General features: G+C 51.4%; 2 protein-coding genes across 3 annotated transcripts; both read left to right on the forward strand.

The window, feature by feature from the left end:
• Positions 1 to 738: 738 nt before the first annotated feature.
• Positions 739 to 6148, forward strand: CATIP (ciliogenesis associated TTC17 interacting protein). Its single transcript, XM_059927412.1, has 10 exons — positions 739 to 763; positions 940 to 1032; positions 1464 to 1664; positions 1958 to 2013; positions 2181 to 2267; positions 2458 to 2625; positions 4082 to 4206; positions 5188 to 5264; positions 5600 to 5688; positions 5909 to 6148. The coding sequence occupies exons 1-10, from the start codon at positions 739 to 741 to the stop codon at positions 6146 to 6148; spliced, it is 1161 nt and encodes a 386-aa protein (XP_059783395.1).
• An 11068-nt stretch (positions 6149 to 17216) lies between these two features.
• Positions 17217 to 26249, forward strand: SLC11A1 (solute carrier family 11 member 1). Of its 2 annotated transcripts, XM_059927413.1 has the most exons (15): positions 17217 to 17258; positions 17777 to 17910; positions 18758 to 18880; positions 19177 to 19296; positions 20228 to 20334; positions 20777 to 20847; positions 21186 to 21253; positions 21428 to 21583; positions 22180 to 22338; positions 23739 to 23828; positions 23956 to 24075; positions 24505 to 24654; positions 25115 to 25188; positions 25602 to 25755; positions 25894 to 26249. In XM_059927413.1, the coding sequence occupies exons 1-15, from the start codon at positions 17252 to 17254 to the stop codon at positions 26002 to 26004; spliced, it is 1644 nt and encodes a 547-aa protein (XP_059783396.1). In that variant the 5' UTR covers positions 17217 to 17251; the 3' UTR covers positions 26005 to 26249. The 2 variants fall into 2 exon arrangements, with proteins under 2 accessions (XP_059783396.1, XP_059783397.1); XM_059927414.1 differs by lacking the exon at positions 25602 to 25755.
• Positions 26250 to 26331: the final 82 nt, after the last annotated feature.

Consider the following 26331-nt stretch of genomic DNA (forward strand, 5'->3'; position numbering starts at 1 on the left):
TTCAACTTAGTCATATCATTCTAATCATAAATCTATCTAATGTTATTACTAACTTTTAAGGGGGCTTTAATTAATAATTGGTTCTCTTTACAAAATTAAAACTTCCATAAATATGTTTATACCATATTCATTCTATATATTCTACTTCCTTTTTAAAAGCAATTGATTGGTTTTCTTTGTGTTTTTTTTGGCCACGCCACATGGCATGCGGAATCTTAGTTCCTCGACCAGGGATCAAACCCTTGCCACCTGCACTGGAAGCGCAGAGTCTTAACCACTGGACTGCCCAGTGGCAATTGCAATTGCCAAAAGCAATTGATTGGGAAAAATAACTAAAAATAATTCTCTAAAAAATTTTTTTAATAAATTGACAAACCAGCTTCCCAAGTACTTTTAATGCAATCTAATAAACATAAACATATAAATATACTAAAATTTAAGGTTTTTTAAAAAAGGTTTTGGTTCTACTTACAATCCCAGTAAGAATTGAACTTCAAAGTACACTTGTAAGGTCATTCTAATGATCCATGTCATCCCCCCTGCCTCCTAAGAATGTCAAATGCTCCCTCTGCTGGACAATACCTCAGGCTTGGGCTGAGCCGCAGAAGCCACAGTTCCTACCAATTCTTCCAAGGTCTGGGTGTTTAGTGAAATGGGTTGATGGCCCTTTAAGAGGCGGTAGCTAGCTCCCAGTTGCCATGGAGACAGCTGGATACAAACTGGGTAGCAGGAGGCAGCATGTCTTCCAAAGTTCAATCCAAAGGTGAGAAGAGGGCTGAGGAGTTTGGGGTGGGGACCTGGAAAGGGGTGGGGCATCTTCTCCCTCATCATCCACCCTGGGGTGGCCTTGGAGGATTCTGCTCTTGGGACCCCTGCCCCACCCCTGTCCTTCTTCCCAGGGTCCGCCATCTGCCGTCTCAACCTCTCCTCCCTCCATAGGCTCCAAAGCCAAGGACCACCAGCCCTCAGCCCAAGAGAGTCTGCCACCCCTAGAGGCCAATGCTGAAGCCATCCACTTCCTCAACTCCCTCCGTGAGCCTGGGCAGTGGGCAAAAGTACGGACGGGAGGGAGAAGAGAAAGCCCAGACCTGGCCACCCCCTCTCTCAGCCTTGATTCTCCTGGGACTCACCCCCTCTCTCAGCCTTGATTCTCCTGGGACTCACCCCCTTTCTCAGCCTTGATTCTCCTGGGACTAACGGGTGTGAGACCCGTTAGTTGATATTCTTCAAGGGAAGACCCCAGGGACACGGTGTGGGTAGGGGCTGGTGGGGATTGGGGCAGGGGAGTCTTCACCTGCTGACTGCTGTAGAGGTCAATGGAGGGGAGGCAGGGGCCACCTGGGGGACGTGGGATAAGGAGGGGGTGGGTGGAGACTGTGGGCGCACTGGTGGCCCGGGTGTCCGAGAGTTGAGACCTAGGAGCTGGGGCTTTAACTGTCCCCACGGGACCCTCACCCACACAGGGCAAGAGGAGCTGCTGATGCTATTCTTCTCGGAGACTCTGGTCATGGTCTCGGACGCAGGGGAGCCTCAGGGAGAGCTGACCATTGAGGTGCAGAGAGGGAAATACAAAGACCAGTTTGGTGTCATGGCGTACTTCCCATTCGTGCATGCCTTTAGCCGTGGCTTCATGGACAAAATACTCTGCGGAAACTCCATTCTGGGTAGAGTTCCTGCTGCCTGACACCCTCTACCCCACCCTTCCTCCACTGCCCTCCCCCTCCCACCCCCCAACTCCCAGGACCTTCACTCAGGACCAACGCTTTGACTTCACCTTGGGACTAGAACGAGGCAAAGAGAGTGCGTGGGACATGGGGGTGACAGGGAAGTTAATCACAGTCTTAGTTTTCTCCTCGGGCCACCCTACACCTGAGTCCTCCAGCCCGGGCCACCGCCTCCCTTCCTGCAAACTCCAGCCTTGTCTCCTGTGACAGCGGTGTTCACCTCCTCCCCCCAGGCTATCTCTCGTGGAAACTGGAGGTTGTGGAACAACATAATCAGGAGTTCATCAAGGTACCTCCTGGGGCCCCAGCCTTGACCACATATGGAAAGTTTTCTATCCAAATTTCCCCTCAGTTTTCTCATTTATGAAGGAGAACGGACAAGGCGACCTCTGGGGGATCTCGCTCGTATACCATCCCGTGAGTCCCTGATTCTCCCCTCCATGCTCTGGCCCTTAGTTCCACGTCCTCCCCATGGAACGGAAGATGAGTTTGCTGAAGCAGGATGATCAGCTGGCCGTGACCAGAATCATCAAGGAGGGTGAGGTAAGGATGAGAGCCAGGTGGGAGCCATACTCTACATCCTCTTTGGAACCAGGAACAGGGGACAGATGGTGTCAGGCCAGGAGCCTGGACTAGGGACCATATGGACTGGACCATGTGCTCAACACCTGGCTTGCCCAACCTCCCTCCACTTCCCGGCTCAACGTCCCTGACCCAGATTTGTCCTGAACAGGAAGTGAAGACCGAAGTGACTTTCTTCCCCTGGCACTCCACTGCGGGCTTCGTCTCCCAGGCTGCCAACCTGGTGTTGCTGAGGGTGATGGCCTGGCGGCAGACAGTGCCCAGCCACGCCCGTTTCCTGGCCTTGGACACCGAGGGCAAACTCTGCTATTCCACTTACGTGAGGGGTTTCCCTGGGAGGGGGACTTGGTCTGGGGCGAACTAGAAGGGGCAAGGAGAATGCTGAGTTGGGAGAAAAGACAGCTCTGTGGAGTGGAAGAGGGGGTGGAGTGGGGATAAACCCGGGGCATGGGGGTGAGACTTCCAAGAGCAGGAGAAAGCAAGACTGCATTTGTTAGAGGGAAGACCAAGTGTGAGGCAAGTGGCATGAGCGAGAAGGACCAAAAGGTGGGAGCAGTGGAAGAAAGCAACGATTTTTGCACAAAAGTCAGTCCGGGAAAAATAAACATCGTAGGGGCCACTTTTAAAGACATATTTTTTTAAGATCAGGAAATGTAACATCTCCAACTGCACTTAAAATTTATTTTATTATGTCTCAACCCTGAAGGGTGTTTCTTATTTTTCTCTTATTTTGGCTAAACTTTCATCATCAACCTACCTAGAACTTCCTGTAATATGTGATTTTGAAGCCATGCCTCTGAACACACACTTTGGGGGCTGATATGACCAACTTCGTAAATGACACTCTTGTCTTTTCTATCACAAACATGACAAACAGCAATGTGTTTGACACAAACAGGCACATACCATTTCCCCCCCAATTTTCTTTGAAATGTTTTTCTTATGTTAGCACTTTTCTCCCTGTTGCTGTAGCTGTAACAGGGATTTAATTTTTTTTTAATTATTTATTTATTTTGGCTGCACTGGGTCTTCGTTGCTGCACTCAGGCTTGCTCTAGTTGCGGCGAGCTGGGGCTACTCTTTGTTGTGGTGCGCGGGCTTCTCACTGCAGTGGCTTCTCTTGTTGCGGAGCACAGGCTCTAGGTGTGTGAGCTTCAGTAGTTGTGGCACGCGGGCTCAGTAGTTGTGGCTCGCAGGCTCTAGAGCATAGGCTAAGTAGTCGTGGCAGACAGGCTTAGTTGCTCCGCGGCATGTGGGATCTTCCCGGACCAGGGCTCAAACCCGTGTCCCCTGCATTGGCAGGCAGATTCTTAACCACTGCGCCACCAGGGAAGTCCCCAGGGATTTAAATTTCAATTACAATGGGCAGCTTGCACGGGCCTGAGGCAGCCATAAATCTCAGTCTAGTCCCTCCTCAGCGTCCCACTACCCCCTCCCCACAAATAGCCCAGCCTCCGCCCTCGCCCACACTCACACCTAGTTGGTCATCCCTATTACAGAATCTGCCAACTAGAAGCACTTGGTCATGAAGCTGGCATGGGGATGGGTTGGGGCAGGAGCAGGGTGGAGCTGGCTCTCTATAAGAAAACCCCAACTTAACCTGGGGGTGCAACTCAAATCTTGTGGCGCCGAAGGGTCTGGACAGCCAAGGGCTGCTTATCACTGGTGAACAAGCAGTGAAGCTATAATCTGGAGAGAAGGGCCAGGGTGAGATGTGCGGGGAGGCCCCGGTGGGAATCCACCTCACCTCCCTCCCTTCATTTTGGTTGCTGCCAGCAAGGCCTGGGCTCCCAGACGATCCAGGTGGGCCATCAGCAGGTGGAAGTGTTCATTGTGGAGCAGACTGTACACTCGGAACAGGGCATCCCCGTGTCCTGCCAGTTTTACCTGCTCTCTGATGGGTGAGCTACTGACGGTGGGGCGAAAGGGGCAGTATTGAGCACAGGCCTGGGAACTCAACCCCCTGGGCCGGGTCGGGGCAAAGGGAGAGTCCTGTTTCTGGGGACACCACCAGGAAGACTTGCTGTTGAGATCTGAGTGCCCCTGCTTTATCCACTCATTCACCCTTTTCCATATATTCACTCGTTCTCCTGATCTTCACAATGCCTCCCAAACCTCACCAAAGAGCCCTGAATAGCTGAGGAAGTCAAGGTCAACTCCACAGGGCCTAAGGCGTAGCTAAAGCAGCTGCCACAGGTGTGGGTGTAATATTGAAAAACACCCAAGTTTGAACAACTCAGCACTTGATAAAATCTGCAGGCTGGGAGAAGCATCCCAGCACACTGCCAAGCTGTCACCAGCAAAGTGCAGGCACCAAATCCTGAGAAAATTTGGGAGGGGGAGAAGCATTTGTTTCTTGAAATTTCCAAAGAGGTATTGACAGAATCACTATACTAGAAAAAAAAAAAAAAAGTGATCAGAACGTTGCGGGCTTTCCTTATTTCATAATTTTACTTGTTGTTTCTATTTTGAGAATCACATAGCAGGAGGCTCGTGATTCTTTTTATTTTTTTTAATTTTTTGGGCCACGCCCCATGGCTTGCAGGATTTTAGTTCCCCGACCAGGATTGAACCCAGGTTCTTGGCAGTGAAAGCTCGGAGTCCTAACCACTGGACTGCCAGAGAATTCCCTCGTGATTCTTTTAGTGCTCACACCTCTAAAGGTCTTGCACACATGCACACATCTCCAGGGTAGGAACAGTCCCCAGTTTGAAAAACAGGGGCCATTATCTGGGGATCTAGAAATGAACAGGACCCTGGAACTCAAAGACAAGTGGAGGAAGGGAGAAGGGGGACAGCAGTAAAGGGAGGCTCCCAGAACACCCTTCAAAGGAGTGGGCTGGTCTAGGAAGACTCACACCTTCTTCTGTGTTGCACTCCAGGCACCTGGCCAAGAGGATCCAGGTGGGCTCCCCAGGGTGCTGCATGATCACCAAGGTGCCCATCTTGAGGGAAGAGGGTGAGTGAAGCCCCTGGCTGGTGGGAGAGTGAAGGCGAGGTGAGGAAACCTGGAGCCTTCCAGGGTGCATGGGTGGATTGAGTGTGCCATGGCCCCGGATCAGAGCCCGAGATGAGATGGAGAAGTTTTGCTCTCCAGCCCCTGTCCCCAAGGCAATTCGGGGACGATCATTTTGCTGGGAACCCCCTCCAGCAACTTCGCCCATATGGCCAGAACCCTGGGGTTTTACCTGAGCCTGCCCAGAACTGGTGTCCTTGGGCATCCCTCTGTATCTGAGGAAGGTTCTGGGGTCGGAATAGGCACGCAGCCTTCCTCCCACCCGCCCCCACCCCCAGATGATATTGAGCCTCACCCAGTGTTTGAGAAGAAACCCCTGGTGTGGGAGGAGGACATGGAGCTCTACTCGAGGTTTGTGGCCCGGAAGGTGAGGAGGGGCTGCAGCCAGCCTGAGGTCCCCATCCCCCCACCCCCCCTGCCCTGGGCGAACACTCCACCTTTACTGATCACTTTTGCTGCCCGGTTGAAATGCATCACCCCTAAGGGCTAGCGGGCTCCAGCGTTCCTAAGCTCTCCATGGGGCAAAGGGGAGGGGAGCTCCTGGGGCTCGGGGGTCCCGGGTCCGGCTCAGGCTCGGACCCCTCCAGGAGGAGCTCCGTCTCAGCCACAACAGCTATCTGCGGCAGCACCCCGAGGCCCAGGCGCTCATCTCCGACTTCCTGCTCTTCCTGCTGCTGCGCCAGCCGGCAGATGTGGTCACCTTCGCCGCCGAGTACTTCGGCCCCTTTGCGATGCGACGCCCGCCCACTCCGGCCTTGCGCTCCTCCAACCGGCCCTGCCCCTTCCACGAGCTGGAGCCGGAGGGCCTCGAGGGCGAGGAGGGCTAGGCGGGCAGCAAGGCGGTCCCCCGGGGCCCAGCTGGCCGGGGCGAGGCAGGAAGACAAGGCATCCGGGCTGGGCTGGGGCGGCACGCGGGCGGGAGGCACCCGGGAGGTGCGCTTTCCTGCCTGCGGTTTTTATGGGAATAAACGGGGCCCTCCCGAGGCTCGGCTGTGAGCCGGATCCTTCTCTGGCCAGCGTCTCGTGTCTCGGGCTAAGCATAGGAACCGTGAACAGGGTTTATCGAGCGATTTTCAGCCTTTCTTCCTAGCTGTTATTATGATCAATATCACTATTTTACAGATAAGAAAATAGACGTTTGAAAAGATTGAGTAGCAGAGTAAACACGTGGGAAGTAGGATTCAAACCTGGACGTTGGATTCCAAAAACCCACACTTTTAGTCACTAGGTTAGCCGCGATGGAGGGGCGGGGCTTTTGGCACACAGAATCATTATAGATTCCACCTAGCGTAATTGCCCGCTCCCGCCAAAGAAAAAAAACAGTCGATGTGTTCACCACTGGCCTTGCTCATCACCCCCGAAGCTTTCCAAACCCCCTCTCCCTACCCCATCGCCAGCTCTCACACTCCACCTCCTTCCTCCCAGTTCCCACTATACACAGGAACCCCCAAACTGCGTGTAGGGTCCCCAGTTAACAATAGGATGGAAGGCAATCATCACCTCCTTTAGGTTCCTTGCTTAATGACAGCTCTGGCCAGTGGCTTGTTCCTGCCCAATACTGGCGGCAACTCAGTAACAAATAGGAGGCACCCTCCCCTGAGGCAGATGGTAATGGGCCTGCAGGCTCCATCCTTCCATCTATTCATTCCTCCCTTAGGCCCCAGCTAAGAGATGAGGGCCTCCAGAGAAGCTTTGCACTCTAGCGGACAATATGCGCCAGTATCTACAAGACTGTAATGATGGAAATGTTCTCTATCTGCAATGTCCAATATGGTAGCCAGTAGTCACATGTGGCCACTGAGCACTAGAAATGTGATTGATGTGACTGAGGAACTGAAGTTCTACTTTAATTTTTTTGGCTGCACGGCGTGGCATGTGGGATCTTAGTTCCCTGACCAGGGATTGAACCCACGCCCCCTGCAGTGGAAGACAGAGTCTTAACCACTGGACCACTGGGGAAGTCCCTACTTTAATTTTAATTAATTTCAATTTAAATAGCCACATGTGGCTAGTGGCTACCAGACTGGACAGCAACAGCTCTAGAGGATAAGGTCTTTTAATTCAATCAGGCAATCAGCTCAACAAATATTGGGCTCCTTCCACGTGCCAGGATTGTTCTGAGCCCTGGGAGATCAGCAGGGACAAGACCAAGTTCCTAGCCTCATGGCACTTGCAGATAGCATGGAGAGACAGACGATAAACACAAAAGATAATTTCTTATGTGAAATTTCAGACATTTATGAAAACAAGGCCAAGTCATGGATAGAAAGGGACTCAAGGTTGGAGAGTTGAGGGTGGAGACTTCAGCGAGGGCCTCTCTGACGTCTCAGTTGAGTTGGGATGTGAATGATAAGGAGTCAGACCAGTGAAGAGCTGTGGGAAAAGCATTTAAGGCAGAAGGAACAGCAAATGCAAAGCCTCTGAGCATGGCATGTTGGACAGAAGGCCAGTGAGGCTGATGCACAGTGTGGGGCGGGTGGGGTGGGGGCGTGATGAGGGAGAAGCTGGCGACAAAAGTGCTCAGTCACCTCGAGGTAGGGAGGGCCGGGTCTTAAAGGGCCTCGTAGGCCCTGGCAAGTTCTCCTCATCTCATGGAGAACTGAAACCAAGGTTGACTCAGCCCAGTGCACCCAGAATGTTCCCGTAGAGATCTTGAGAGCTCCCTCCAGTTCCTGATACTCTGCCGCAGTGGGGACGGCGGGAGGGCAGTAACATCCAACCCACGGACATCCTTCCTCTGCTGAGTGCTCTTTTTTTTTTTTTTAATGAATTTATTTATTTATTTATTTTTGGCTGCCTTGGGTCTTCGTTGCTGCACGCGGGCTTTCTCTAGTTGCAGCGAGTGCGGGCTACTCTTCCTTGTGGTGCACAGGCTTCTCATTGCAGTGGCTTCTCTTGTTGCGGAGCACGGACTCTAGGCACATGGGCTTCAGTAGTTGTGGCGCGTGGGCTCAGTAGTTGTGGCGCACGGGCTTAGTTGCTCCGTGGCATGTGGGATCTTCCTGGACCAGGGCTCAAACCCATGTCCCCTGCATTAGCAGGCAGATTCTTAACCACTGAGCCACCAGGGAAGCCCTTGCTGAGCGCTCTTGCATCAGGTGACTTGAGAAGGAGTCTGCCACTTCCCTGCCTGCTCTGTGACATCCATTTCAAGACCAGTTTGTTTTTAGATCATATCATTTGTCCCCAGAACTCCTATGACCCCCCTCTTCTTGCTCCATAGTCCTAAGCTATATATGTCTCTGAACAAAGAAAAAACAAAGATTGAGCACTTGTGACCTGCCCGGCACTGGACTAGGATGTGGGGATGCTGTGGGAGTATCAGGACCAAGCCCCACCTGCATGACACACAGTCCATTCAGAAGGAAAGAGACATCAGCCAAGGCTCCCGTGGATGAATGTGTAAGTGTAGACCATGCAAAGTGCTACCTGCAATATTAGAGTGTTTAATGTGACTTGACCTAGTGTTGAGAACCCAGGGAGGCAAAGGGAAGGGAATAGTAATAATACGAGCAAGCCCTATGCAGCACTTACTATTCTAATCCCTCTACACATAAGTCATGTGATTCTCACAATACCCTTATTAGGTGGGTTCTATTATTATACCCATTTTACAGATGAAAGGAAGGTTAAGGTCAAGGCCATGCAACTGGTTAGTGGCAGAATCAGGATTTAAACCCAGGGAGCCTGGCTCAAGGTCGTATGTGAATCCACTCTGATAAATAGATCAGAGGTGGCTCTCTGGAGACAGATCCCAGAACAGAGAAGAGTCACCTTCCTGCTTTAGATCCATCCAGAGTAGCATTGACTGTACACTGTCTTTCCCCTTCCCCAGGTACCCAGACACTGCCCCATTCCCTACTGCATTGTCACTGACAGCAGCTTCAGTGCCTTGAATTGCCAGGGTAGACAGGGAAGGCATTGTGCTATGGGGGCATACAGTCTAGCCCTGGAGAAATCAAGGAAGGCTTCCTGGAAGAGGTCACACCATAACTGAATCCTGAATGACAAGAGGCTGTTTGCCAGGCAGAGGTGTTTGAGGAGGAAGCAACATATGCCAAGGCATGGAGATGAGAGGGAGGGAGACTGGAACGTCTGAGCTACTGCAAGCGGTTCAGGACAAGATGGTCTTGTCCTGACAAGGACGCAACTAAAGTGTTGCCCTCTGTCTGGGAGCCTAAGAGGCCCTGGAAGTGGGTTAGGCAAATACTTGAATGCCTGCCTGTTTCTGCGCTTTTTCTTCCCACCAGAAGCCATAATACAAGCAAATAAACTAACAGCAATGCTATAGATCAATGGAGCCCTAAAAAAAGAGTCTTACATTTTGACATTTGACAACAAAATAAAAAAACAGGGCTGATAATGTCCTTGGAAGGTGCAGATTTGACCTTCTGAATCTCTGTCGTGCTCCTCCCTTCTTTTGGTTAAATCTGCTGTTTCCCCAACACCAGCATTCCCACTAAAACCCGTTCTTGGGGGCTTCCCTGGTGGCACAGTGGTTAAGAATCCGCCTGCCAGTGCAGGGGACACGGGTTCGAGCCCTGGTCAAGGAAGATTCCACATGCCGCGGAGCAACTAAGCCTGTGCGCCACAGCTACTGAGCCTGTGCTCTAGAGCCCGTGAGCCACAACTACTGAGCCCACGTACCACAACTACTGAAGCCTGTGCACCTAGAGCCCGTGCTCCGCAACAAGAGAAACCACCGCAATGAGAAGCCTGCGCACCGCAACCAAGAGTAGCCCCTGCTGAACACAACTGGAGAAAGCCCGTGCACAGCAACGAAGACCTAACTCAGCCATAAATAAATAAAATAAATAAATTCACAAAAAAAACCCATTCTTGTTTAGTTCGATCGTTTCCTCATTTTGTTTTATGATATATTGCATAAGAATTGTCCTTTGTTATTTTTTTTTAATAAATTTATTTATTTTACTTATTTATTTTTGGCTGCATTGAGTCTTCATTGCTGCACGCAGGCTTTCTCTAGTTGCAGTGAGCCGGGGCTACTCTCCATTGCAGTGGCTTCTCTTGTTGCAGAGCACGGGCTCTAGGTGCATGGGCTTCAGTAGTCGTGGCTCACAGGCTCTAGAGCATAGGCTCAGTAGTTGTGGCGCATGGGCTTAGTTGCTCCACGGCATTTGGGATCTTCCTGGATCAGGGCTTGAACCCGTGTCCCCTGCATTGGCAGGTGGATTCTTAACCACTGTGCCACCATGGAACCCCTATCCTTTGTTATTTAATCATCACAAATGCCCTATGTTTGAGCTACAGTGCATCCAAAGCCTTTGGTGGGTGAGACTGAGAATTAAACCACCACGTGCATCAATGTTTGTAACAGAAAATGCATTTGGAGTTCTGAAGAACTGACAGTGACCAGTGACATTTTGGAACTCAGTTTACAAAAGCAGCTAATTGCGCTGTGCTAGGCGCATTTCTTGGGCCTCACACAAATGCTTCGGGGTATTTTCATCACCCCTACTTCACAGGTGAGGACACTGAGGGCCTAAGAAACTTGCCCAAGTCATCGAGCTAGTAAGAAAGATTCAAACCCAGGCCATTTGATTCCAGAGACTCTGACTCTGGTGGATTTTTTTTTTTCTTTTGGCCACGCCACGTGACTTGCGGAATCTTAGTTCCCCGACCAGGGATTGAACCCAGGCCCTCAGCAGTGAAAGCCCTGAGTCCTAACCACTGGACCGCCAGGGAATTTCCCTGGTGGATTTTTTTTTAATCAATTTTATTAAAGTATAATATTCATTCAATAAGACTCATCCTTTTCCTTCACTTTAAAAATTGAGATAATTACAGATTCACACGTAGTTGTAAGAAATAATTCAGAGAGATCTCATGTACATTTTACCCACTTTGCCCCAATGGTAACATCTTACAAAATGTTAATATAATACAATATTACAGGGACTTCCCTGGTGGCGCAGTGGATAAGAATCTGCCTGCCAATGCAGGGGACATGGGTTCGATTCCTGGTCCAGGAAGATCCCACATGCCACGGAGCAACTAAGCCCGGGCGCCGCAACTACTGAGCTTGTGCTCTAGAGCCCGCGAGCCACAACTACTGAGCCCGCGTACCACATCTACTGAAGCCTGTGTGCCTAGAGCCCATGCTCTGCAACAAGAGAAGCCACTGCAATGAAGACCCTACGCAGCCAAAAATAAATAGAATTAAATCTTTTTAAAAAATTCAATATTACAACCAGGATTTTTTCCACATTTTTCGGTGGTAAAATATACATAAAATGTACCCTTTTAACCACAATTCTGCAACATTAAGTACATTCACATTATTGTACAACCAACAACCATCACCACCATCTGTTTCCGGAACATTTTTATCATCCCAGACAAAAACTCTGTACCCATTAAATAATAACTCCCCTTTCCCCCTCATCCCCTGGTCCCTGGTAATTATCATTCTACTTTCTGTCTTTATAAATTTGCCTCATATAAGTGGAATCACACAATATTTGTCCTTTTGTGACTGCTTATTTCACTTAGCATAATGTTTTCAAGGTTCATCCATATGATAGCAATATATCAGAATTTCATTTCTTTTTAAGGCTGAATAATATTCCATTGTATGGATATACCACATTCATTTATTCATCTGTTGATGGACATTTGAGTTGTTTCCTCCTTTTGGCTATTGTGAAAAGTGTTGGTCTGAACACGGGTGTACAAGTATCTGAATCTCCACTTTCAACACAACCAGGATAGGACTTCCCTGGTGGCTCAGTGGTTAAGAATCTGCCTGCCAGGGGCTTCCCTGGTGGCGCAGTGGTTGGGAATCCGCCTGCCAATGCAGGGGACACGGGTTCGTGCCCCGGTCTGGGAAGATCCCACATGCCGCGGAGCGGCTAGGCCTGTGAGCCACAGCTACTGAGCCTGCGCATCTGGAGCCTGTGCTCCACAACGGGAGAGGCCGCGGCGGTGAGAGGCCCGCGCACCGCGATGAAGAGTGGCCCCCGCTTGCCACAACTAGAGAAAGCCCTCGCACAGAAACGAAGACCCAACACAGCCAAAAATAAAATAAATAAATAAATTAATTAATTAAAAAAAAAAAAAAGAAGTTGTAGCACTGAGTGCAACTCTTTTAAAAAAAAAAAAAAAAAAAAGAATCTGCCTGCCAATGCAGGGGACACGGGTTCGATCCCCGGTCCGGGAAGATCCCACATGCCACGGAGCAACTAAGCCCATGCGCCACAACTACTGAGCCTGTGCTCTAGAACCCATGAGCCACAACTACTGAGCCCACATACTGCAACTACTGAAGCCCGCACACCTAGAGCCCGTGTTCTGCAACAAGAGAAGCCACCGCAATGAGAAGCCCGTGCACCACAACGAAGAGTAGCCCCCGCTCGCCGCAACTAGAGAAAGCCCACACACAGCAATGAAGACCCAATGCAGCCAAAAATTTAAAAAAATTAAAAAAATACAACCAGCATATTGACCTTGACAAAATCCACTGCTCTTTTTCAGATAGCCCCAGTTTTACTTGTACTCATGTGTGTGTATTAAGTTCTGTTCAGTTTGTCATATGTGTAGGTTTGTGTATCCTCCACCAAGGTCAAGATATGGAACAGTTCCAATACCACAAGGATCCTTCAAGTTATCTTTTCAGAATCACACCTACATCCCTCTCCACCGCCGACCTCACCCACCTCTACTGGCTGCAACTTAGTAGTAAAAGGAAAAAAGTAGTAAATCTGACCTTCATTTCCAAAATTTTGTCATTGCAAAAAATGTTATATAATGTAATAGTAAACCATGTAAACTTTTCAGATTGACTTTTTTCACTTAGCATGACTTCCTAGAGATTCATCCAAGTTACTGGGTGTATCAGTAGTTTGTTCCTTTCACTGCTAAGTAGTAATCTGTGGTTTGTACTGCAGTTAGTTTTACCATTCTCCTGTTGAATGACATCTAGGCTAATTCTAGTTTTTGGCTATTAGACATAAAGCTGCTATAAACGTTCATATACAGGTTTTTGTATGAACACAAGTTTTAATTTCTCTGGGATAAATGTATACCATAGTATATGGTATGAGTACCATAGTATATTCTATGGTATGGATGTCCCATAGTTTGGTTAACCATTCACCCGTTGAAGGATGGTATGGGTAGTTTCCAGTTTGAGCTATTATGAATAAAACTGCTCTAAAAATTTGTGTACAGATTTTTGTGTGAACATAAATCATCATTTCTCTGGGGAAAAAAAAAGCCCAGGAGTACAGTTGCTGAATCATATGGTAGTTGCATCTTTAATTTTTTTTTTAAGATTTTTTTGATGTGGACCATTTTTAAAGTCTTTTATTGAATTTGTACAATACTGCTTCTGCTTTATGGGGTTTTTTATGTTTGTTTGTTTTTTTGGCCGTGAGGCATGTGAGATCCCAGCTCCCCGACCAGGGATCGAACCCACACCCCCTGCATTGGAAGGCGAAGTCTTAACCACTGGACCGCCAGGGAAGTTCCTGCATCTTTAATTTTTAAAGATATTTCCAAACTATCTCCAGAGTGGCTGTACCATTTTACATTCCCACCAGCAACATATCAGTGATCGACCTAGTTTCTCCACATCCTCACCAACATTTGGTATTGTGACTATTTTTTATCTTAGCTATTCTGATAGCTGTGTAGTGATATCTCATTATGATTTAATTTGCATTTCCCTAATGGCTAATGACGCTGAACATCTTTTCATATATTTATTTGCTATCTGTACATCCTGTTTGGTGAAATGTGTGTTCATGACTTTTGTCCATCTCTTTTTTGTTTGGTGTTTTGTTTTGGATTGGTTTTTTTGACCATGCCGTGAGGCTTGTGGGATCTCAGTTCCCCGACCAGGGATTGAACCCGGGCCACAGCAGTGAAAGCACCGAATCCTAACCACTAGACCACCAGGGAACTCCCTTCCCATTTCTAATTGGATTGTTTGGTTTTTCACTCTTGAGTTTTAAGAGATTTCCCTATTTCTGGATACTGGTCTTTTGTCAGATATGTGGTTTGCAAATATTTTCTCTGAATCTTTAGCTTGTCTCTTCATTCTCTTAACAGGGTCCTTCACAGAGCAAAAGTTTTTAATTTTGATGAGGACCAATTCATCATTTTTCCCTTTATAAATCATGCTTTTATAAGTGTCAAGTCTAACAAATCTTTGTCGAGTCCTAGATCCTGAAGACTTTCTCCAATTTTTTTTTTTTTTTTTTTGGCCTCGCCAAGTGGCTTGCGGATCTTCGTTCCCCAACCAGGAATGGAACCCAAGCCACGGCAGTGAAAGCGCTGAGTCCTAACCACTGGACCACCAGGGAATTCCCTCTCCTACTTTTTTTCTAAAAGCTTTACAGTTTTAAATTTACATTTAAGTCTGTGATCCATTTTGAGCAAATTGGGCTTCATGCAATTTCACCCTACGCATGCAGGGTTTAGTATTCAGCAGCAACTCCAGATCCGAGGGGACCACTACGCAGATTTCTGGAGCTCTGGCTCATGTAGACACTCTGCCCAGAAACCTCTGCTCTTAACCATTACACATACTGCCTCTTCTGTAAGGCAGAGGTTGTGCAGGGTATTGATCAGTCATTAATCAGTTATACTCACCGAGTTCCTAACTACAGGGAAGGCCCCACAAAAGATGCAAAGAGGAAGACATCTGTCTTAGTCAGGGTTCTCCAGAGAAACAGAACCAATGAAAATATAGATGATAGATAGATAGATAGATAGATAGGTAGATAGATAGATAGATAGATAATAAGGAATTGGCTCATGTGAGGATAGAGGCCAAGAAGTCCCAAGATTTGCAAGCTGGAGAGCCAATGGCATATATAATCCCAGTCCGAGTCTGAAGGCCTGAGAAACAGGTGGGCCAATGGTGTAAGTTCTAGTCCAACCCAAGTCTGAAGACAGGAGAAGATCAGTGTCCTGGTTCAAAAGTAGTCCTCAGGGAGAGAGAATTCTCCCTTACTCAGCCTTTTGTTCTCTTCAGGTCTTCAACTGGTTGGATGATACACCATTAGGGAGGGAAATCAGATTTACTTAGTCTACTGATTAAATATTAATCTCCTCCAAAAACACCCTCACAGACATACCCAGAATGTTTGACCAAATTACTGGGCACCCCATGGCCCAGTCAAACTGACACAAAAAATTAAACCATCACAGCATCCTACCCCAGCACCACCCCACAGCCACCACCACGTGAGTCCAAGGTAGCGACTGCAAACCTGTGTAAACCCTAGAGGTCAAGGATGGTGACCGTACCTCGAGCAACAGGATTGCACAGTGAGAGACAAACCCCAGTGCTTCTTCCTCCTCTCTGACCCACCATTCAGCCCCCTACCCACACCCACACCTCTCCTGTCCCTCTAGCCTCTTCAATCAGCCAGGAGCCAGGAAATTGGCTGCCTCCCCCCACCTTGGTTTCCTAAGCTTTGGCTCAAGTTTTTGACTCAACATGGGGATACATCATATCCCAGATCAGGTCTGGATGTGAGAACCAGTCCCAATTTTCTCTGAGTCCTGAAGTCGCAGACTTTGGAGTTGGAAACCCCATGACAATTCAAGGTCTGAATCTTCTTGGCAGAAAAGAAAGGCTACAGGGCATGGCAGGGAGAAAACTCTGAGGGAGGTAAGTGGGGGGATAAAGGAGCTGGCAGTTGGCAAGGAGAAGAGATTGGGAGCTGTAAGGGTCTAGAGGTTATAGATTGGTCACCCTCAAGTGGAATCCAGCCCATAGAAATGTATGTTTAGATTACACAATGTTTTCAAAAAATTTTAGCCTAGTATTCAAAAAGCATATGTTGCACACATTTTCCAGCATCCTTGACAAGTCAGAGGACATGGTGACAGTGGACCCACATTTCCACATGACAATTGGCTGGAACTCTGTAAGCACTGCCCTCTTCAGACAGAGTTTATGACCTTTGTTTTGCTACAGTCCACCACTCCCTATTACCGTACCCACCCCCGCAACTGAGGCTTAGCATCTTTTGTCATTCAGCACTGAGCTGGCACTATTTTTCACTTTTTTTTTTTGGCTGCACTGCGGCAGCATGCGGAACTTCCCCAACCAGGGATCAAACCCGTGCCCCCTGCAGTGGAAGCACGGAGTCTTAACCACTAAATCACCAGGGAAGTCCAGAGCTGGTACTATTTTTCTCATTCCCAACCTGTCTCATAGTTCATCTTACCTGCCTGGCCTCCTTGGACACCTAAACTTTTAACCACTTAGCTAGTCTGAGCCCTTCCTTTAACAGAAGAAACAAGATCAGAGACAGGACATGATCTGGTGACAATGTCAAGTGGATCGGTGGCAGAACAAGGACCAGAATTCCAGCCCTTTTCTTCTGAGGATCTCTTTGGCCTGAATCTTCAATGCATGTCCCTGTGGCCGTGCCTGGAAGGTCTTTTCCTCTGAGGCACTCAGTGGGAAACTGAGGTCGAGGTAGGCATCAGAACTCCCTTCCTCCCATTAGGCCAACCACTGGCCATGGGACTCAAGAATGAAAAGGAGAAGGGTCTGACTGTTTGTGCAGGGTGAGAGAAGGGGGAGGCAGGGGGCAGTCACGTGATCTAGACATGAATGCCCAAGTGGCAGGAAGTGTCTGAAATCAGAGCTAACTTGGGACGCACACAACTCCGGGTGCCTGGAAGGGAGCCAGAGGAGTTGTGGGACTCAGGCCAGGAGGGGAAAAAAATGACCATACTGTGGTCACCCAGACCCTTCCACCAGAGCCGGCCACTTCTGCCTTTGGAAAGTGTTTCACAATGCTCCGTGTGTGTGAGGACAGCCCAGCTCAGCTGAGGATGGGTGAGAGGGTGTGGACTCACGCACTCACCAGCACCCAGAGAGGAAGCGTGGCCAGAAGGGCTGCCCAGCACACCACTTGTGCAGAGTGCCTGAGCCTGCGGTCCTCATGACAGGTGAGTGGCCCCTCCAGGGACAGAGCCTGAATGGGGGTGGGGGGGGGGAGAGTCAGGGGGGCAAGGACACCAGCCTGGGGCTGGGTTCTTCACATCCCCAAGGGCAGAGTGCCCCCTTGCCTCATCTCTGTGGATCTGGAGCTCCTGGAGCTTCCTTGGCTGCTGGAGGTGGCAGGGATGAGGCCAAGGGGCACACACGGCAGGGCCAGCTTTCCCTCCTCAGAACCCATGTCCCTCTCCACATCCTCCGTGACGAGAGAGATCTGGGTCTGGGAATCTCTGCACTCACATGGAAGGAGGGTAATCCTGAAGGCCCCGCTTCTCACACATCTTCTGTAATGTTTGGTCCGGGGTGGAGGCGGTGGACCCAAGATGGGAGTCAAGGAGGCCTCCTGTTCAGTTGGGCCTTCGTTTCTCCACTTTGCCAAGAGGAGGTGGGGGAAGAGGACAGATGGCTTTAATCCTGGGCCACCAGAAAGAGGCAGGTCACTCACCAAGGCTCATGGGGCCCCTTGCAGGTGACACGGGCCCCCCAAAGCTCAGCAGGACCAGATATGGCTCCATCTCCAGCCCACCCAACCCAGGGTTACAGCAAGAGCCTCCCGGAGGGACCTACCTGAGCAAGAAGATCCCCATCCCAGATGCAGAACCGGTGAGAATGCTGGAAACTTCCTGGGGTCTTTCAGGATGGACAAGATCATATGGGATCTCACAGGGGTAGGCGGGTCTCCTGCAGACCATGGCAAGTCCCTTCCAGCTCTGAGCAGCAGTGATGGACAATGGCAACTGCTGCCTTCCTGCTTCTGTCCCCAGTGCTTAGCTGGGGCACTTAATATTTGTCTAAAAATTACCAAGTGGCTTTCCAGATGAATCTCAGCTTTCCTAGGAAGGGAAAGGGACCTGGGGTGAATTCCGGTTGGAGCCTCAAGGATTTGTTGTAACATTTAAGGAAAGGACGCAGACAAGGGCATCGGGAGATGTGGAGCCTGCCGGCTGGCTCCTAAGAGAGTATCACCCTGCATTCCCAGAATCTTTAGCAGATGCCCAGGCTGCCAGGCCAACCTCCGGAATAGGGGTGGGGAGACCCTAGGCTCAGTGGGCTCCAGAGAGGAGGCCTGGTGGTCTGAGAAGGGACTGGGCAGGGAGGAGCTGGCCCAGGGAGGCCTGACCCAGGAAAGCTCCCCTCTGGGCTCTGAGGATCTGCTGACTCAGGGCCTGCCTGAGGAAGGCTGGTCAAGTGTAGACCACAGAACCTGACCAATCCAGAAAGCTGATCTGCCGTGACTCAGCAAATCCCGACTTCCTCCCACCCCCTGTGCTCCACTAACCCCCCCCACCCCACCCCCCACCCCCGGGGATGGCAGCTCCAGGAATGGGGAATGGAGGGCAGGGCTGGCCAGCCTGGGCCCATGAGCCCAGAGGGGCTCACCTGGGGGCTGGCCACGGCCAGCTGTCCCCAACCCTGTGTCCAAGATCCCTCACTCCACTTCCCTCCACAGGGCGCATTCAGCCTGCGGAAGCTGTGGGCCTTCACGGGGCCCGGCTTCCTTATGAGCATCGCTTTCCTGGACCCAGGAAACATCGAGTCGGACCTTCAGGCTGGGGCTGTGGCTGGATTCAAAGTGATTGAGTCGGGGCACAGTGGGGAGGGGGTGACCAGGCTAAGTGGGTGGAGACCCCCAGCTTGCCACGTTTCCCCAGAGGGGCATGCATGGCCAGTGTTCCTGGGAACAGGTGTTAAGTTCACATGGACCACAAAAGGGCCCCCAAGGCAGCCCTGCGGGAGTGGGAGGAGTCTTCTAGCTCTGTCTCCCCCATTCGCTCCCCAGAGGGTGTCCTTGGTTAGAGGGTCCCAGCAGCTCAGGGCTTATCAGAGACTGGTCCCTCTGGCTGACGGTCTCTTCCTGGCTTCTCACAGCTGCTCTGGGTACTGCTGTGGGCCACCGTGTTGGGCTTGCTCTGCCAGCGACTTGCTGCCCGGCTGGGCGTGGTGACAGGCAAGGACTTGGGCGAGGTCTGCCATCTCTACTACCCTAAGGTGAGCTTGGTGCACCTGGACAGGAAGCCCCTGGAGAGGTGACTTGCCCAAGGTGAAAAGCAGGTGGGCATTGGCTCAGGATAATCATTGGCTGCGGTGGACACTGGGGACTTGGCTGTCGTCAGTGTCCAGGCAGACAAACAGAAATTACGCCACTAGATATTTCAAAGGTATCTAATGCAGGGATGTAGTTACAAAGGTGTTGAAAGAGCTGAAGGAGCAAGGGAAGGAGGTGTTACCCAGAGATCAGAAAGCTGCTGGACAGGAGCCCAGGGATCATCATTCGCTGCCAAGCTTCTAGAAACACTGCCGCCACTGCTGACTGGAGCCCATATTGCCTGGTGCCCTTGCTGGTGCCAGCTCCAGAAGCGGGGGATAAAAATGATGTCTCCCTGCCTTTCCATTTCCTTTAACTATTTCCTACTGTTGACCTAAAACAAATAGACTGCTAGATATTTCTCCAGCAAAGATGGGCTTATTCAGGATCAGCAGAGAATCATAACTGGGGAGTCTGCAGCCATGGGGAGCCACGTGCAGGTCTCCGCACGGCAAAGGGAGAACACTTTTTTGGAGGGGAAAGGAAAGTTGGGAGGCCGGTAGTAAACAAAGAGTCCATGGCTTTTCAGTGGCTGAGTCCTTGCCGGGGAATGAAGAGGAGTCTTTCTTCTTCCTGTTGGGCTCTGCTATCTTCGCAGGGCGTGGGAGCTTCCCCTTCTCATATCCCGACTCTATTTAATTGAAGTTTCTGTTGATTAATTTTACACCATGAAAACCTAACCGGAAGCCCGCTGGCAAGGCCGACTTGCAAATGTAGTTTGCAGGCTTCCAGCCCAGGAGTATAGAGCCAGGTACAGAAAGGTCAGTCAGTGTAGGGCTGAGACAACAGACAAATAATTGGTCCAGGCTTAATGACGGGATTACCTCCCCCTAGGTGCCCCGCATCCTTCTCTGGCTGACCATCGAGCTAGCCATCGTGGGTTCAGACATGCAGGAAGTCATTGGCACAGCTATTGCATTCAATCTGCTCTCAGCTGGACGGTACTCCGGAGGGGCCCCAGCTCTTCAGTCCAGGGCTGGGAACAGCTGCTTCTTCCTCCCCAGGCCTTCTATTTCCCTGCGTCCACTTCATCCTCCAGTCACCTCTGACTCAGAGCTATTGCCCAATTTGCCAGATGGGGAAATGGAGACCCAGATACGTAAAGTGACTTGTCTCAAATCACCCAGATGTCAGCACCATGCAGCCTTCAGGACTGCAGCCCCAAGCTCCCTACCATGCTGGTCCTCCACACAGCTTGGCCCTTCCTAGCGTGTATGCGCCATTTTCCCGTCTCTAGCACACTCCCACTCCCCTCTCCCTTAGCTGTCTGGGGCCACTTGAGTGCCTGCTCCCGGGAGGCCCCATTCTACAGTCTCCAGCCCTGAGGAGGGAGTTCCAGACTCCTGGACCGGGCGGGGCTGACGCAGGCCACTCTGGTTTCAGAATCCCACTCTGGGGTGGTGTCCTCATCACCATCGTGGACACATTCTTCTTCCTCTTCCTCGATAACTACGGTGGGTGTGCCTCTCATCCCATAGGGGACTTGGCGAGGGGGGGGGGACTGGCAATGAATGTAGGAGCTGATTGATGCTCTGCTGAATTGGGAGAAGTGCTCCTAGCAACCTCACTCTGACTGTATGGCCTTGAGCAAGTTACTTAGACTTCTGTTTCTTCATCTATAACATGCGGATAATGGCACAGAGGCCACAGGGCTGTGGCGAGGCTACACTGAGCGCTATATGTTAAGCGCTTGGCACAGTGCCTGGAACAAAGTGCTCAAGATACCAGCCATTAATAATTGCTTATGTTACAATTGTGGTTTTTTGGCTCTGCCCCTTTGTTCTCCCCCTAGGGTTGCGGAAGCTGGAAGCCTTTTTTGGATTTCTTATTACCATTATGGCCTTGACCTTCGGCTATGAGGTGGGAAGCCGTACCATGTCCCCACACCAAGGCCACCCCACTCTGCCCCCTGCAGAGCCTGAGGGGAGGGGGGGAGCGGACCTTAGCCATGCTCCCGAGCGGCCACGGTTGGGGTGGAGGGTGAGAATGGCTGCTCAGGGGTGGAGCGGAGCCTGACGAGGCTCCTCTCCACAGTATGTGGTGGCACGTCCTGCTCAGGGAGCACTTCTTCGGGGCCTGTTCCTGCCCTTGTGCCCTGGCTGCGGCCAGCCCGAGCTGCTGCAGGCCGTGGGCATCATTGGCGCCATCATCATGCCCCACAACATCTACCTGCACTCAGCCCTGGTCAAGGTGAGCAGACTGGAGGGCAGGGAGACATGCTCTCTCCCTAAGAGCCACACTGGCTCCGCCCCCAAGGCTGGAGCCCCGCCCCTTTGGCTCCCAAATGTGAATTTAGGGGGGAAGTGAATCACTCTTTATTCAATATATAATAATAGAGGGTCTACTGTGTGCTGGGAGCTGGGGGTCAGTGATGAAAAGACAGATAAGTCCTCTGCCTTCTTAGAGCATGCATTCTAGTAGGAGAGACAGACCATGCACAAGTAAACAATAAAGGAAAGAAATGGATTGTGAAAGTTGCTCTGAAGGAAACAAAACAGAGAAGTATGATGGAGAATGACTGAGGAGGGGGCTTCTTTAGAAAAGGAGTCAGCAAAGGCCTTTGAAACATGAAGGATGGGAAGGAAGACCAGGGGAGAAGAGATTCTAAGCAGAGGGACTGGCAAGTGCAAAGGCCCTGAGGCAGAAACAAAGGCCTATCCCAGACGGCCATGTAGGGGGCTTTAGAAAGTACTGGGGTTTGGGGGGAACATAGGTAGAGGTGTGAGGGTAGAGAATGTTGGGATGACTCTGAGGGACTTTGGTGCTTCCCTCCCTTTGACTTTCAGTCTCGAGAGATAGACCGGGCCCGCCGGGCAGATATCCGAGAAGCCAACATGTACTTCCTGATTGAAGCCGCCATCGCCCTGTCTGTCTCCTTCTTCATCAACCTCTTTGTTGTGGCTGTCTTTGGGCAAGCCTTCTACCAGCAAACCAACCAGGCTGCGGTGAGGCACACCCCATACGCACATGCCCTTCAGGCTTTGCTGGGAACTCCAAACAGTGCAGCTAAGCCCTTCGAGTCTCTGTCCTGCATTCCAGGCACTGGTAGGGGAGGGAGTCTGCGACCCTGGCCTCTGGCTGGGAGCCCCTTCCCCACCCCACTGGGGAGACACGCCACATGTAGGCTTGCATGTGGTCAGCCCCACGCCAGGGGCTACAAGGCACAGACGTCCAGGGGAGGTGACTGGGGAGAGGAGCTGAGTCTTGGAGGATCCAGCATTCCAGCTGCGCCTTGAAGGATGGGCAGGATTTGCCCAGCAAACTGCAGAGAGGGCATTCTGGGAGGGGGTGTCTGCCTAAGCATGAGCATGGGGTTAGGAATATGCAGGCAGTCAATTTCTTTTCTTGAGTTTCTAGTGCTAATCTTCATTATTAGTAGATAAACTGTCATTCATTCATTCAGCAAAGATTTACTGAGCATTTATTATGTATCAGCCAGTGTCTTAGGCCCTAGGGATACAGCAGTCAATGATACAGAGACCTTGCCCTCTTGCAGATTAAATTCGGAGGCAGTGAGCAAACAGGAAACAAATCAACCAATCAGTTGATCGGTTTCAAAGGAAAACATGAACGATGTTGTGAAGGAAATAAAGGGGTTGATGAAACATAATTGGGGGTGTGGTGAGGGAGGGGCTACTACATTAGGCCAGGTGGTCAGGAGAGGCCTCTTGGAGGAGGTGACATTTGAGTGGACTCTGAAAGCTAAGGAGCCGGCCAGCTCCTCCCTGGCTCTCTGGGATCTGGGACTGTGCCTGTCTCAGTTTTTGAGTGAGTCTCTGTCCCAAGGCTCTAACAACTGCTAGCCAGTGTTGGGCGCTTACTGAACGCTGACAGGGTTGGGTGGGGATGGGACAGACTGGCCAAGCCTCCGGGGACATGGGCACTGCCACTGCCTTGCTGTGTGACCTTGTGAGGTCATAGCCCTCCCTGGGTCTCTGCTCCTTAGCATAAGGAGAGAGGTCTAAATAGGATGGCAAACCGCAGTAACACATTGCCTTTGAGACCAGCCGAGTCACAGAGCTGTGGGAAGTGGGTCCCATGTAAGGGAGAAGGGCCTGTGGGGCAGCTTGAGTCACTGACGGCCAATTGTCTCTCTGTGGTAATGCCAGCTCTTACAATCCAAGAGCAGCTGGAAACCAGGGTCTCATGTTAAATCTTCTCATTTGTAAATGTTGTCAACCAATTCACACTAAAGAAAAAAAAATTTGTTAGCCAAACAAAATATGTCTGGCTGGATGCAGCCCGCGGGCCACCAGTTTTCAACCCTTGGTCAAGGCTTGGAGGTCTGATTTTCTAACACTGAGTGTGCGCTTCACATCTCCTTCCTACTGCCCGGTGCCCGCAGTTCAACGTCTGTGCTAACAGCAGCCTCCACGACTACGCCAAGATCTTCCCCATGAACAACCTTACAGTGGCGGTGGACATTTACCAAGGAGTAAGCGCGAGGCAGGGCGGGCGTGGAAGGGCTCTACCCAGCGGGGCTCCTCGCCACGCCCACCTCAGGGGCAGAGCCTGCGTGAGAAGGGGCGGGTCCATGGGTCTGACCACACCCCCCCCTCCAGGGCGTGATCCTGGGCTGCCTCTTTGGTCCCGCAGCCCTCTACATCTGGGCGGTGGGTCTGCTGGCCGCCGGGCAGAGCTCCACCATGACCGGCACCTACGCGGGACAGTTTGTGATGGAGGTGGGGCTGGGGCGGGCTGGGGCGGGCCGGGGCGGGCAGGGGTCTGAGGACAAGGCACACTACTCGGGGCTCGGACGTCCGCTTCCTTGATCCTTAAGGCAGCCCAACGGGTGCCCTTATAAGCCCCACTTTACAGATGAGAAAACTGAGATTCAGCGAGGTGAGGCTCGAGACTGTAGACCCAGGACTAATAGGAGCCTTTTCTCCAACACGGTTTAGTCTTCAGCAATCAGCTGCGGGAGGGGAATCCCCCCTAATTTCCCCCCATCTATCCCCTCACCACCAACTATGGACAGAGCTGCCCCCATTTCAAAGATGGAAAAACAGAGTGTTCCTCCAGGCATGAGATGGGCTGAGGGAGGATAGAGGGTCCCTCCCTTGGAACGCAGTCCTGCACCCCACCACCAAGGTGCCCACCCCACCCCCCAGGGCTTCCTGAAGCTGCGGTGGTCACGCTTCGCCCGAGTCCTGCTCACTCGCTCCTGTGCCATCCTGCCCACCATGCTCGTGGCAGTCTTCAGGGACCTCCGGGACCTGTCAGGCCTCAACGACCTGCTCAACGTGCTGCAGAGCCTGCTGGTGAGCCCACGGGCCCTATCACCTCCTTCCCCCTGTGGAGCCAAACAAGAACCACAGCAATCCCCCTACGGAGCCTCCCCTACCTCCCAGGCACTATTCTAAACACACCTTGTCTACAAGCCTCATGTACTCCCCACAGCCACCCCAGGGGGTAGGAACCACCATTATCCCCATTTTGCAGATGGGAAAACTGATGCATGCAGTTAAGTGACCAGTGGCAGAGCTGGGATACAAGCTCAGGCAGCCTGGGGCCAGAGCCTCCAAACACTTTCTCCTGCTTTGGAGCCCCTACAACCCTGGAAGGCATAGAAGTGGAGAAATTGAGGCTCAGAGTGGTTAGGGGACTTTCCCAAGGGTGCACAGTGAGGCAGAGGGTGACTGGAGCCCCGGCCTGCTCCTCCCCTCCTTACTGTATTCTAAGGGCAGGGTCCCTCAGCCCCCTCCTCCCAATTCTCCCCAGCTTCCCTTCGCTGTGCTGCCCATCCTCACGTTCACCAGCATGCCCACCCTGATGCAGGAGTTCACCAATGGCCCGTGAGTACTCCCCAACCCCAGCACTGGACTTACATTACCACACTTGATCCTCACAACCACCAAGAGGTAGGAATTCCCATTATTCCCACTATCCAGATAAGGTCAGAGAGGTTAAGAAACTTGCCCAGGGTCACACAGCTAGCTAGCAAGTGGAGGAGCCAGGACTGGAATCCTGGGCCAGGGGCTGTTTCTAGAGCTTGAGCTCCTCCCCCTCACCTCAGACTCTGCTTTTGCCAAATCCTGCCAGTGTGGTGCCTGGAGGGCCCAGGAGGCAGAAGTTGGCCAGGGGTCTGCTCCAGGGCCCACAGCCCTGGGAAGCTGGCTTTGTGTATCCACCCCCCACCTTAGCTCCAGGCTGGCTGTGGGCACTGGAGGAGATGCAGCCAATCCTGAGCCTCCCTCTTGTGCCCAAGGGTGAGCAAGGCCTGCACTTCTTCCATCATGGTGCTGATCTGTGCCATCAACCTCTACTTTGTGGTCAGCTACTTGCCCAGCCTACCCCACCCTGCCTACTTCAGCCTTGTGGCACTGCTGGCCGCAGTCTACCTGGGCCTCACCACCTACCTGGTACTGTTGGGTCAGCGGGCGCCTTGGGGATGGGGGAGGCAAGGAGAAGAGACAACAGATGGAGGGCTTAGGGGGGATTCACTGGGGCTTCCCCAAAGGTCTTGTCCTCTCCCCTACTCATGGTCACCACTCCTCCAGGCCTGGACCTGTCTCATCACCCATGGAGCCACCTGTCTGGCCCACGGTTCCCACCAACACTTTCTGTATGGGCTTCCTGAAGAGGATCAGGAGGAGAAGACCTCTGGATGAGCTCCCACCCAGGGCACGGCCGAGGGTGGAATGAGTGGGGCAGACTGGCCTGCTGGACCAGTGGGGGGCGGGGGCGGTGTGTGGAGGCACAAGATGGAGTTCTGGAAGCAGGCCAACCCTGGTTCTGTAGGGACCTGCTGTCTCCTAGTTTGCACAAGTGATTAACCTCCAGATCTCAGGGTTCTCAACTATAAAATGGGGACACCAACCTTGCAACGGACATAAATAAAGCACTTTAACGCAGAGCCTGGCACTTGAGACTTAAAAAAAAAAAAAATCATTCCTAAAGTATTTATTGAGCACCTATAGGAGTGACCTGACAGACCA

The sequence above is a fragment of the Balaenoptera ricei genome, chromosome 7 (genome assembly GCF_028023285.1).
Source record: "Balaenoptera ricei isolate mBalRic1 chromosome 7, mBalRic1.hap2, whole genome shotgun sequence".
In the NCBI taxonomy this organism is placed as follows: domain Eukaryota; kingdom Metazoa; phylum Chordata; class Mammalia; order Artiodactyla; family Balaenopteridae; genus Balaenoptera; species Balaenoptera ricei.

What these genes read in the sequence shown, in the direction of transcription:
- SLC11A1 (XM_059927413.1), top strand. An exon ending in AATCTGCTCTCAGCTGGACG is followed by an intron (nt 20,335 to 20,776) that starts GTACTCCGGAGG and finishes CTCTGGTTTCAG; the next exon opens with AATCCCACTCTGGGGTGGTG. An exon ending in TGGGCCTCACCACCTACCTG is followed by an intron (nt 25,756 to 25,893) that starts GTACTGTTGGGT and finishes CCACTCCTCCAG; the next exon opens with GCCTGGACCTGTCTCATCAC.
- CATIP (XM_059927412.1), top strand. Translation starts at nt 739, where the DNA reads ATGTCTTCCAAAGTTCAATCCAAAG. An exon ending in GAATCATCAAGGAGGGTGAG is followed by an intron (nt 2,268 to 2,457) that starts GTAAGGATGAGA and finishes TGTCCTGAACAG; the next exon opens with GAAGTGAAGACCGAAGTGAC. An exon ending in CGAGGTTTGTGGCCCGGAAG is followed by an intron (nt 5,689 to 5,908) that starts GTGAGGAGGGGC and finishes GGACCCCTCCAG; the next exon opens with GAGGAGCTCCGTCTCAGCCA.